The 12,829-nt window shown below is 40.0% G+C and overlaps 1 protein-coding gene across 3 annotated transcripts; it reads right to left on the reverse strand.

Moving 5' to 3' along the window:
- Window positions 1-229: 229 nt before the first annotated feature.
- On the reverse strand, window positions 230-11,114 carry LOC124073288 (nuclear GTPase SLIP-GC-like). 3 transcript variants are annotated; one of them, XM_046415439.1, is made up of 24 exons: window positions 11,001-11,114; window positions 9,288-9,369; window positions 8,857-8,969; window positions 8,651-8,698; window positions 8,492-8,518; window positions 8,164-8,197; window positions 7,913-7,999; window positions 7,377-7,467; window positions 6,909-7,125; window positions 6,576-6,800; window positions 6,201-6,407; window positions 5,923-6,098; window positions 4,304-4,397; window positions 4,132-4,219; window positions 3,856-3,971; window positions 3,598-3,771; window positions 3,347-3,504; window positions 3,098-3,215; window positions 2,615-2,723; window positions 2,156-2,286; window positions 1,802-1,883; window positions 1,587-1,665; window positions 1,433-1,498; window positions 230-1,312 (listed from the first exon to the last, which is right to left on the reverse strand). In XM_046415439.1, the coding sequence occupies exons 2-23, from the start codon at window positions 9,352-9,354 to the stop codon at window positions 1,444-1,446; spliced, it is 2,496 nt and encodes an 831-aa protein (XP_046271395.1). In that variant the 5' UTR covers window positions 9,355-9,369; window positions 11,001-11,114; the 3' UTR covers window positions 230-1,312; window positions 1,433-1,443. The 3 variants fall into 3 exon arrangements, with proteins under 3 accessions (XP_046271395.1, XP_046271394.1, XP_046271393.1); XM_046415438.1 differs by having other exon boundaries at window positions 230-1,307; window positions 2,156-2,289; XM_046415437.1 differs by having other exon boundaries at window positions 2,156-2,289.
- Between the last annotated feature and the right edge of the window lie 1,715 nt (window positions 11,115-12,829).

Below are 12,829 nucleotides of genomic sequence, written 5' to 3' on the forward strand. Positions count from 1 at the left end.
GTCAACATGGCTACCACAGTATTTTGCAGTGCCATGCCATGTTGACCTCAGGTCCAGGGATCAGGATGAAAACATTCATGGTATCCTGCTGACAGTGTCAAGTTTGTTATGAAAATTCGTGAAAATAGGATTGATTAGACTTATCTTTGTTGCAAAAGAGGTGTAGAAAAGAGGAAACACAAGCCTTTGTAAGTAAAGAAGAGGACACCATACAGAAGATATGTTGCTGTGAGAAGGTGAGCACACTTTATTCAGGGAGACCACTCAGGTCCCTCACAGTTGCACAGCTAGTCTGGTGACTTTTTGGACTGTGGCACCTCTGTAGCACTTGTGGTTACAGTGTGTTTATACAACATAAAATATGTTGGTCACTGTCTAATGATTATGAAACCAAAAATCGGGTTCACAGTAAAAATTTCCATCACAGGAACTTTCAGTAAGAAGATCTGGATACATGCTGGGTTGGACAATCAGATGTTTTCAGTCCTGTTACAACAACATAAATGACGAATGACGAAGTCTAATTATCTTGTACCTTTAATCAATTTATGCATGGAGAATCACTACAGATCAAACAAACAATCAAAAAAGAGTACATAACTAAAAGACACTGATTTATTAAAAGGTCTCTCTATTTCTCATATATGACCCCACATAGAAACTATTAGTTTGCAGTAAGAAGTGATTCTGATCTTGAACATGGCAGAAAAAGAAACAGTCATTCAAAAGATCAGTCTCAGATCCAACCTACAGCATGTAATCAAGGTTCAGGGTTTATAACATCACTGAAATTGCAATTTACACATCCCAATCAATCAGTTAATCAATACCAAACTCATACAATAAAAACATGGAGTAAAAACATGAATATAATCAGCAAAAAACAGTAGAAAAATAGTTAGAAAAGTAAAAAATTATTAAAAACAAATATCCAGCGCACTTTAGTAGCTCACTTGGTAGAGCATGCAGCCCATGCGAGGAGGCTGAGTCCTCAGCAGTGGCCCAGGTTCCATTCCAAAAGATAATCTTAAAAAAAAGTTTCCACACATTTTCTTTTCTTAATCAATTAAATATAAAAATGACATAACAAAAAACAAAAGCAAAAACCCCCATAAAATATCTGAATGTAATTCATAGGTAAACACAAAGTATGTTTCAAAACAGCATTCAAAGAGAATAAGAGAACAGGAATAAAAACTTGATAAAAATGGTGGAGACCAAATCCGGAGGTTTCACACATCTAATCGTTAAGCCTTCAGGGACCTTCAGTGGATAATCAGGCCGCTGGTTCACTCCTCTGATCAAATCTGAACTGTCCACCAGGGAGATAAACAACAATGTTGTGACACTGAATAGTGATGACAAACAGTAGAGTTGTCATATCATCTATCCTATTATCTCAGTTTGGGTCCTCAGTTTCACTAAAACGTACCTTTGTGTATATCATGGATGTGGTGAAGCTGATGGGCCAGGTAGTTCATCTGCTGTCAGATCAATGCTAATGTAACAAAAAAATGTTGTTAGCATTATTCAAAGGAGTTGATAATCTTAAAGCCTTATAATATAAAAAAATTTACAAAATTTACCAAAGTGGTGTTTCTTCGTCTTGGTTTCCTTTCAGGTTATTGTAGTGTTTCTTCACCTCATCAAGCTCTACTGCAAAGTCTAAAGAACAAAAAAACTTATTGTTGACAACATGTGCACTATTAATCACATTATTGGACAGCCGTTCATATATTTCAATAAAATATTCATAGTATTTCATTATTATCATATTTTTACTTTGAGACATTCATCTTACCTGGGATTGAGTCACCACCTGTGCTGAGTGAAAGTTCAATTGATTTGAACATTGTGTCCCCTAGCGTCATCAGGATTTCCACCTAATTCAACATAAAAAATCTTTATCTCTCATCATAGCACAGCCAAATAGCGTGTAAAAGATGAACTGAATTCTATTTGAATTGACTGTTGAGTGTTGAGAGGGTCTCTCAGACAGGGCAAAATGATTAATAACTACATCATCTTTTGTACATTTTTGTTTAACTCAGAACTGAACTCAGCATTTGTAACAGGGCGTTCAACTAAAAGAAACTTTCAGAATGATTCCTATACCACTTGAATTTGTGTGACATAATTAGAAAATGTGACAAACCTCCAAGTCTCTCAGCTTTTTCAACATTATATCTTTAGCCTGCTGAAACATGGTGTTCTTTGAGTGGTGTACATGCCCCATTATAGTGTCCCTCATGTTTCTCAGCGTGTCTGGTCCTCTAAATGCTTCTGCTTCTATAATAAAACAGAAAATTGTTGACAAATTCATTTTTCAACAATAAGGATTACTTGCTTGCCCTGGGCAAATTAGTGGCTGGCAGATCTAACAACTCCCATGTGCCTGATCAGATATTAACACATCATTGAAAGGTGCTCATGCACACTACTGACTGCGCACTCATGAGACAATGTCAGTGGATAAAGTCATTTATTAGATGAAGCGCAAAATGCACATTTCAATTATCCTGCAAACAACAAATTAAACATGAAAAAAAAAATACACAAAAATGTGTATGATTATATTGTCAGGTTGTATATGCTCTAAGTTCTTCGGTCTTACTTCTATAGCAGTCTTGCATGGCTTCCTCAACTGTCGCTGTCAGACTGTTGTAGATTGCCTTCTTACGCTCTCTGATGATGTTGTTCAAATTTGTCTTAATTTTTTCTTCCTTGAGAGAAAACAAAATGTAGATCAACTTATTTTTAAACAAACTCAAGGTAAAGCTAATCTTTTACCATTTTTCTGAAAGGCGGTCAGTTATTTAAAATGATTTCCACAGCAGGACCTGTAGCTCTTATAGTTTTTATCTGCATTGCAAACAACATTTACTATATTGATAGAATTCTTTATACACAGTGTATACTGCATGAATTTGATAACACCTGTATATATATATGTGTGTGTGTGTGTGTGTGTGTGTGTGTGTGTGTGTGCGTGTGTTCTTCAGTGTTTGGTCATAAGACTCTTCAACTACATTTTCCCTGAACTGTACAAATAACTTCACAACGCTAACAGACAGGATGTATTGTGCTCATATTTTACCTCTGTCTTGAGAAATACCAGTTGCAGTTCAGCATCTTTGTACTTCTGAATCAGACTCTCTGTGCCAAGTGAAAATGTATCGATGACCCCGTTGAATGGCCCACAATTCCTTTCATTTCTGAAACATGTTCATCAGGTGAAAGTAATCAGCATACATGTACTACACAACAATTTGTATATCTGCTTAGTGAAGAATCTTATATATATACAAAACAAAGAGTTATATGTCCTCATTTGATTATTTATTACGGGAAGGTCTTCTTGAAATCCTCATCGACGCTGTCAGTCAGACCTGAAGCTAACCTGCCATTGAGATTTGTTTGTTTTCCTTTTTTGGGTTTGTGAATGCCACCGTTCTTAACTAAACTTTTCAGTCTCCCGTGGAAGCCACGACCTGATGTCCTAGGCTGAAACAAGAACAGAAAAAATGTAGACACAATTAACATACTGATGACATACAAAATCAGTTAAATTGATGTAAATATGATTAAAATGCATACAGGATATAAGGTGGACTTCAAGACTTTTTCACATGAACTTAGGGATTTTTCAACCCCCTCGCTAAGGCATTTTTCAAAAGCCTCATAAGCCTCCTCAATGGGTTTTCTGACTTTATCTAGTTCATCACATATGGTTTTTTCCAGCTCATTGCGCATGTCTGCATTTCTGCCAGCCTGAAATGAAACAAAACATTCAATTAGTAAAGCAATAAAATATTAACAAAACTTCAACATCAGATTAACCTTTCTTGATCTTACCACTCTTCTGGACCCTTGAATCAGAGAGAGAATCCCATAAGCCCCAGAGACATAGTTTAATGTCTGTGAGTGACAGTCATTGAGACTTTGCAGAAATTTCTGAAGTTTGGGTATTTCTGTAAAAAATGCAGTATCCACCTTACTCATATATCAGTGTCATAATCCTATTTGCCCTTACTGTTCATAAAAAGAGGTTAAAGCAAATGAAACAGAATATGTCTTTGAGCTATATGTTTTCTGTTATCCAAAAAGTACTCAAATGGAGACTTCACCTACCAGTGTCCTCTGGTTCAAGACATTTTTTCTTTTTAAACTCTTTGGAACTCACTGTGAACACTTCAAAACAGTCATCATTGAAATGTTTCTGGAAAAAAAAACCGAATGGTTTTAAGGCTGACTTTTGTGACAACTTTTGTGTTAGAGTTTTCTGTGAATCTATAAAACTCACCTTGACCTTGTGGAGTTTTCTGAATTGATTTTTCACTTGCTCCTTGGCTTGCATGTTTCTTTTAAATATGAGAGCACGAACATCAGCTGCTGAACTGTAAGAGAAGTTCAGACAGTATTTGGAGCTCTAAAACCCAAAATTCATGAATTTTTTGAATACTTTCCTCTCAGAAAGTCAAAACTGTCTTATGTTAATCTTGTACCTGTTAATAATTTATTAACAGTGAAAAGGGAAACACTTAATTTTACAGATTTGTGATTTTATGGGAAGTTTTCTAGAAAGATTTATCTATCTACCTTTGTTATCAATATAGAAAAAATAAACAAAGTAGGAAACATTTCAATGAAGTTAGTTGGGTTGATTTCATAAGCAGTTGTTGACTTGTAAAGGATGTAGAAACATCTCAGTTTAAAGCAAATTAAGTTCTAAATGCCCCTCCTTGAACCGCCACCTTAATGTGGTGGAGGGGTTTGAGCACCTGAATGATCCTAGGAGCGATGTTGTTGGGGGCTTAATGCCCCTGGTAGGGTTTCCCAAGGCAAACAGGTCCTAGGTGACAGGTCTGATTAAGAGCAATTCAGAAGCCTCTAATGAATAATTTAACAAGGACATGTACATCGTCCGGATTGGCATTGCAGGGGCACCACCCTGGAGCCAGGCCTGGGACTGGGGCTTGCAGGCAAATGCCTGGTGGCTGGGACACGATCAGGCACAGCCCAAATAGGCGACATGGGTCCACCCACCCATAGGCCCACAGCCAGCGGGAGGGTTCAGAAGGGGCCAGTGCAATGTGGTGCACGTGGCACCAGGACACCCTAGGCTGAAGGTCAATGATCAACTTTGTGGTCGTGTCATCTGGCCTTCCGCCGTGTGTCTTAGACACTCAAGTGAAGAGAGGGGGTGAGCTGTCAACCGATCACCACCTGGTGGTGAATTGGATTCACTGGGGGAGGAGGAAGCCAGATACACTTGACAGGCCCAAACGTACTGTGAGGATCTGCTGGGAACTGGCGGAATCCTCTGTCAGAGGGGTCTTCAACTCACAACTCCAGGAGAACTTTGACCAGATCCCGAGGGAGGCTGAGGACATTAAGCCCGAGTTGACCATGTTCTCCGCCTCCATTGTGGAAGCTGCTGTAGGGAGCTGTGATCATATGGTCTCTGGTGCCTGTCGTGGCGGAAACCCCAAAACCCGGTGGTTTGTACACGTCCTTGTTAACTCAGGTTTTCGAAGGGTTCAGAGAGGACTTGACTGGGGACGTTGTCAGACGGTGGAAGGAATACTTCAAGGATCTCCTCAATCCTGCTGAGGACGTCTTCCGTCATGGAAGCAGAAACTGGGGACCAAGAGGCTGATCCATTCATCACCCAAACCGAAGTCACTGAGGTAGTTGGGAAGCTCCTCAGTGGCATAGCACCGAGGGTGGATGAGATCCATCCTGAATACCGCAAGTCTCTGGATGTTGTGGGGCTGTCTTGATCTGACACGCCCCTGCAACACTGCGTGGCATTTGGGGACGGTGCCCCTGGACTTGCAGACCGGGGTGGTGTACTGCTGAGTTTCACATTTTTTAAGTAAATGACAAAATTTTTTTTGTTTTAATGTTGTAATTACTTACCGATCATGAAAATCCCCAGTAATATCGGACTTGGTGCAGATAAAGTGAATGTACTGACACTCGCCAGCATTTCCCATTATGCTGCAGGCACTTTCCAGAATCTCCCAGGCTTCTCTCTCTGCTGTTGCTCGATTAATTTCAGTCACAACCCACACAGTTGAACAGCTTCCAACAACCTGAAGGGGCATAATAACAAGATAATTAGAAATTATAGGTTTGTAACATTATGATGTAACAGTTTCCAGATAAAACAGTGACAATAAATGTGAATAAATTACCCCTTTCCACATTTCATCCCTGCTCTTGTTACGATCCCCATTTCCAGGAAGATCTACAAGCGTGATGTGCTGTAGAAGATCGTTATTGGGCACTCTGACAGTGACACACTTCACTAGTGGCCAATACCACCTCTTTACTTCTTTACCTCCGCCCTCTCCTGAGTCACTTCTTGTGTATTTTATGAACTTTGCAGAAAGTTCTTCTGCCTGCAACAAGGAATAAAACGACAGATCAAGACCACTCTTTTCACATACTAATTTTACTTGAACATTTGTTGAACAACCACTGAACTAAACCAAAGTGGTTTGGCCAGGTGGTATGTAACTTACATAAACATCAATGACTGAAATTTTACAATAAATTCTTTTACTCACAGATTCGCATGTCAAAATTTTGCTCTTGGATGTGAGAAATTCTGGAATTTCTCTGAAGTATTTGTTCTCCATGAGGTTTTCAGGGGATTTCCCTCTCCATTCTTCTCCATACACAGCTGTCAACTTTTCAACAGTGTCATGATCACTGTCATCATCCTCATCGTTTTCCTGTTCTGCATTATCTCTAAGGAAATTAAACAAGGACCACAACTCGTCTTTCCACTCCTGAAAAAAATATTTAGATTTAATTTATTATTTAGATGGGATGTAATGTATGCATTTTATGTATTTTTGGAGCTACGTTGCAACTTGGAAAGATTTAAGTAAACCAACCTCTTTTTTAATGAACTCAATTTCTCCCTCATACTTTTGGCTCTGCATGTTAGCCTCCACTTTAATCACAACTGTGGTACATGCACTGATGCTTCCAGAGGGCAAAAGATTATTCTCTCCAATGATGGCATTGATCAAAGAGCTCTTTCCTGCCCCAGTTTTACCAAAGACACCGACCATCTCCCTCTTGTCTGTCTCCAAATCGCTGATCTTAGTCCTGTTGAGAAAGATTTTAAATAGGGGTTAACTGATTATCTTATTTCCTGAATTAATTAAGACTTTCTTCAAAGTAAAAAATATGGCTGAAAGAGCAACTGTGTCACACTGCTCAATTCCATTCACTTCCAAGGAAAATTTGCCTATTTACCTTATGGCCATGTACAAGCAAAATGAAGACTGTCTTGGCACTACAGGCCAGCGAAAAAAGTCCATATGATAAGGAATGAACATAAGAGATTCAATACTTACTTCAAGAACCTATTGAGCTTGTTGTCTTGATTAGGCAGTCTCTTGTAAACACATTTCATGATGTGTTTTACATCATCCAGTATGATCTTTTCTGTCAGAGCAAAAACAAAAAACTATTCAACCGGAACCATGAACTAGTGTCTCCAGTAAGCAGTCATACACACTGCGATGTCTTGTTATGCAATATAAAAGAAAAATAATGTTAAGTGTGAGAGTCGTTTTATCAATTTAGGATCCTTCATAGTGTATCATCAGGCTCATACCGTTACCACGTTCAACCTAATAATCAGGATTTAAAACATCACCCAGTGAAAGGCCATGGTTAAACTTATTTAATTAGTACCAGAAGCATCCAGCTTGTGAAGTGATAGGATGTTGAGTGTCTGGGACGTTCTCATAATGTCTTAGATGAGAAAGTGTATTTTTTGTGGCCAAGACTTAGAATCACACAATTGCCATACCAGTATAAATGTCATGACATAAAACCATTTTAACCGTAAAGTGGGTTGCAATTGTATAGAAAGTAATATAAATACCTGTGTATGATTCTGACTTAGTTTCACGTTGTCGTTTAGTTGGTGACTGCCATTTGTTCTTGTCCAGAACTTCTGACTTCCTCTTTCCTTATTGGTTTTTTTAAGCAAGAAAGAAGCCAGAAAGAAATTTAAGGTGCCTGTCCTTTGGATCTTATTGTATTAGGATCTCAATATAGTCAAAGCAGGATATTACTGCCTTGAATTTTTGTGATGAACGCCACATGTAATCGATAAAATACTGCAGATCTCACCTGTATTGCTTGTGTCACTGGTGGATGGCCAAACCTGAAGATAAGCATGAAGACTTGAATCTTAAAACAGTATTTGATCAAGAAATTATATTCACACAGACTTTTTCCTCGAAGCCTAAACAAACATCTTCACAATTCACAGAACAACAGAACATATACATATATTATCTTTGATGAGCCTGGCAAAACCCTGAGGTGTGGACTCTAGAAAAGGGCTAACAGGTGATCACAGTAGCATCCTCTTGTTCTTCCGTTCTTCAGCACTGTGATCACTTGAATCACTTATTCGGAAAAACATGATTACATTCTAAGTAAATGGGATCCTTACTTGAGCAGAACTGGCTGCTTCTTCTTCCTGCAGATAAAGGTAAGTACAAATCCAGGTAAATTTTTGAGTAGACATTGAAAATATTAACCATATGACTGTAATAAATAGCTTGGATTGTATCTGTATGATTTTAACTATATGAAACTGTATTCCACTTACTTGAGCAGGAAAATCAGCTGTTTCCTGATTTGACATGTTTAGTTCTTTCTATTGAAGAAAGACAACGGTTACAAATTATCCTTTGTCTGAAGACACCATTAAAACTTGCTGATGCTTCTGTTCATTATAAATCCATATATCTACATAAGTGAGATTTATGTATGCACTGTATTTGTGTAAAGTAACCTCACAGTGCAGAACATTACCTTTAACAACAGGAGGTTTTTCTTAAATCTTGCCCTTGGTCCCATTGTTGGCATCAACTTATCAATGTCTTTTTCCTCAAGGCAGTATAAGCTTTCTTCATCAATGCCTTCATCTGTAATTAATAATTATAATAATTGTAATTAGCATTGCTGCAGTAATGTCTGTAATAAAAGCGACAGAGGATTTTTAGAGCATTAAAGCCTCACACAGCCAATAGTGTGGTTGTGTGAGCTGAATGCATATTGCCTTAACTGTATTTTACCAATTTGTCATTTTTCAGCCTTGATTTCAGTATTGCTTGAGCAGAGCTCTTCAACTCAGTAATGAACCAGAAGCTGATGAGCAGCAGTTACTCCCAACGTCTGAACCATAAGTGCTTTAGTCCTCCAAACACAGACAATAGTTGCGAGAATCTATCGAAGCTGATTACCTTCAAACTTTTGTATCCAGTCGCTGAGACGCCACTCATTCAACTTGTTACGAACAAACTCATCCATGATCAAAAACAGCAACTAGAAGGTAAACAAATATTTTTTGAGGCACTTATGATCAAATAAATACTCTATAATTGAGGGAAAACAAGCATGAAGCTGATAATGGGAGACAAGTGTCCATAGCAAGGAATTAGGAAACACAGGGCTCAAATAGGGCACATTTATTAGGGCACAAATAAATGACCGTCTGTAATTTCTTCCTAGCAGAGTGTGCTGTGTACTTACCTGTGCGCACACTTTAGACAGACATTTACAGCAAATGTAAGTGTTACGTAAAGACAAAAGTGGGATGTACAATTACCTAAATAACCGAGTGCTTAAATAATACTTTTTCCTGGTATTTACAGTGTAAATGCAGTGTGTGCCAGTCAGTAACCAATGCTGTTGTTGCGTGGTTTTTACTCAGGATCGGGGCACGCGAGCAGTTCGGTCATGACGGGAATCCACAAACACAATCCACAACATCAAACTAACAACTTCTTATTTGATGTATTTTAGCTGCTCTCTTTTCTCAGTTTTATGCTGTTGTTGCCTGCTTCGTAAAAGTGGGTCACAAATGCAGCACTAGACTGGCTTGGCCTTATGTTATTGTGATATGTCAAATACAGTACAGAAATATTAACAATTTATCCAATTTAATGTGCAAATTCAAAGTTTGGATACTGGCAGCTTCTAATTTAGGAATATTATATCCAAATTTTAAAAAGGCCTGTTTTAGGCACTGTGAGATTTGCAGAAGAAAACAAAGATTAACAACACATTAATTCGTTTGGCTTAGCAAATTTATCAGTAACTTAGAGTAGTTTTAGAAAATGACTAAGCAAGGGACTTATTGTCCCAATCTTGTCTCATCTTGTCTTCCTCCACTTATCCAAATCCAGGTATTGGGAGTGGCGGTCTCAGCAGAGAATACCAGACTGTGGTCGTAAGCCTTCTCCAAATCCACAAAACACATGTGGACTGGTTGGGGAAACTCCCATGATCAATCCAGCACCCTTGCGAGGCTTTAGAGCTGGGACGGAGAACCAGGCAGGGCACACTTGTCCTTGATTTTACCTTTCGTTGAGGTCTCTGTGAACTGCACTTTGTCTCACCCTTCCCCCAGGACCAATTTGTCTTGGGAGATCCTACCAGGAGCAAATTGCCCAGACAATAGAGCTTCTGGGATCATTAAAATGGTAAATACATTAAAAATTAACATTTGGAGGTTGTTAATTTTGGTTTTGTTTTTGTTTGTTGTTTAATATCACAACAGAAAAGCCTTCTTGAACTTAAATCAATCGCATTAAATTGTATCTTTGTTTTACTCCAGACTGCCTGGAACCACTTTCAGTTTTGTTTCAAAGGAAGTACTGGGATTAAGCCAGACATTGTGGTATGAAAGTAACAAGAAGATTGAAAATAGCAGAACCACAGTTTGCAAGCAGAGGTGCTCCCTGAAGGTATTTCAGATACTAAATATACTTACACTGTGTAAATAATTAATCTATAATAATGACAGAGATATTTATACAAAATAATGACAAAATAGCAAAGTAAGTTTCTACATCATCTCAAGGTTTAAGGTAGTGTCTCGGTAATATCCTCACCCTTGAATTTAATTGAATTTAATTGAATTTTATTTCATGCATTTTTGTTAAAGTACTTACATTTAGCGTGCTCTTCTTCAGTGCACACAACGCAACTTCCAATACTTTATCTAACCTTTGCTCCGCCTCTCACCCCGCACGCTCCTCTCTGCCCATAAAATCATATTCAGAACATTATCTGCCCATAAAAACACACTGAGGGCGTATACGTGCAAGAACAAGATGGCGGCGCAGTGAACAACAAGATGGTGGCTCGGGTGCACGCAGCGGCTCGAGGCTCTTGGCTTTTTGTGTTTGTATTCGTGTTTTTGTTTGTGTTTTCATCACTTGACGCTTTAATTCAGTATGAAAGGGCTGAATTGTGGGAATTGGGGAAAACTCCGGACTGTTTGCACCTCCAAAGCTGGATTTTATCCCATCAGAACTGCAGCGGACCACAGAGGCTCTTGCCACCCCCCCTCTGTGGCCTCGGAGACGGAGGACACAACGTAAACAAAAGCGGGGCAAGCGGAGCGGGCTGCGTGCTAGGTTACATGCTAAGCCACACAGACCGACTCTGCCCAGTCTCCTGCTCGCCAACAGCAGGTCACTCGTCAACAAACTGGACGAGATTCGTTTGAGGATCGTCTCACGTAAGACGGACAGCTGTGTGGAGATCTTCACCGAGACCTTGCTGGATAAAAACATCCCCGATGCAGCGGTGGAGCTAGCGGGCGCTCGCTGTTCCATGCCGACAGAACTGCAGCTTCAGGCAAGACCAAAGGCGGAGGTTTGGCGCTGTACATTCACAACTCGTGCTGTACAGCAACAAACACAATAGGAACTTTCTGTTCCCCCCGATTTGGAATATCTTGCAGTGAAGTGCAGACCGTTTAAACTGGTTAGAGAAGTCAGCTCTGTTATGATCATAGCGATCTACATACCACCGAGGGCTAGCGCTAGAGGAGCTACACTGCCTGATTAGCAGCCAAATGGACGCTAATCCAGAGGCGACTGTGATCGTGGCTGGGGACTTTAACCATGTGGTTTTAAAAGCTGTTCTCCCAAATTCCACAAATTCATCAACTTTACGACCAGAGACTACAATATACTGGACCAAGTCTATTGCAACATTCCTTGGGCATACAAGCTAGCAGCTCCTCACTTAGGCATGTCTGACCACATCTCTGTGGAACTGATCCCTGCCTACAGACCTCTGATTTGCAGGACCAAACCCACCACCAGAACCATCCAGGTTTGGACTGAGGAGGCTCTTCGTGGAGGGCACAGTGTGGCCCCTGCCAAAAGCCCAGAATGTAGCCTATAGGTCAGGAGATAGGCTGGTTTACAGCAGGGCCCGGAAAGAACTGAAAAAGAGAATCCAGCTGGCAAAACACAGATACAGGCAGCGCATTAAGGAGCACTTCAATGACATCGATCCACGTAACATGTGGAAAGGCATCAGGACCATCACGAACTATAAGCACAATGACCAGCAGGTCAGCCACGACCCGACTTTGAATGACACCTTGAACAGCTTCTTTGCACACTTCGACTCTCCAAGCAGCAGAAGAACTGGCCATCTTCCTCAGCCAGTGGTGCAGCAGCAGCCTCTCATCCTGCAGCTGCAGCAAGTGACCTTTGCCTTGAGGAGAATTAACATCAACAAGGCTGGAGGTCCAGACAAATTGTCTGAGGTCATGTGCTGACCAACTGGCAGAAGTCTTTCTGGACATCTTCAACCTGTCTATGCAGCTGTCCACGGTCCCTGTATGCCTGAAGTCCTCCATCATTGTGCCTGTGCCCAAGAAATCAATCACAACCTGCCTCAACGACTACCGACCTGTCGCTCTGACCCCGGTTATCATGAAGTGCTTCAAGAGGATCCTCCTGAGATACGCCAAGGACGC

This window comes from Scatophagus argus, chromosome 16, assembly GCF_020382885.2.
Source record: "Scatophagus argus isolate fScaArg1 chromosome 16, fScaArg1.pri, whole genome shotgun sequence".
In the NCBI taxonomy this organism is placed as follows: Eukaryota; Metazoa; Chordata; class Actinopteri; family Scatophagidae; genus Scatophagus; species Scatophagus argus.

What these genes read in the sequence shown, in the direction of transcription:
- LOC124073288 (XM_046415438.1), bottom strand. Translation starts at nt 9,354, where the DNA reads ATGGATGAGTTTGTTCGTAACAAGTTGAATGAGTGGCGTCTCAGCGAC. An exon ending in CAGCTGATTTTCCTGCTCAA is followed by an intron (nt 8,519 to 8,650) that starts GTAAGTGGAATA and finishes CTTTATCTGCAG; the next exon opens with GAAGAAGAAGCAGCCAGTTC. An exon ending in GATTTCAAGAAGACCTTCCC is followed by an intron (nt 3,216 to 3,346) that starts GTAATAAATAAT and finishes AACATGTTTCAG; the next exon opens with AAATGAAAGGAATTGTGGGC.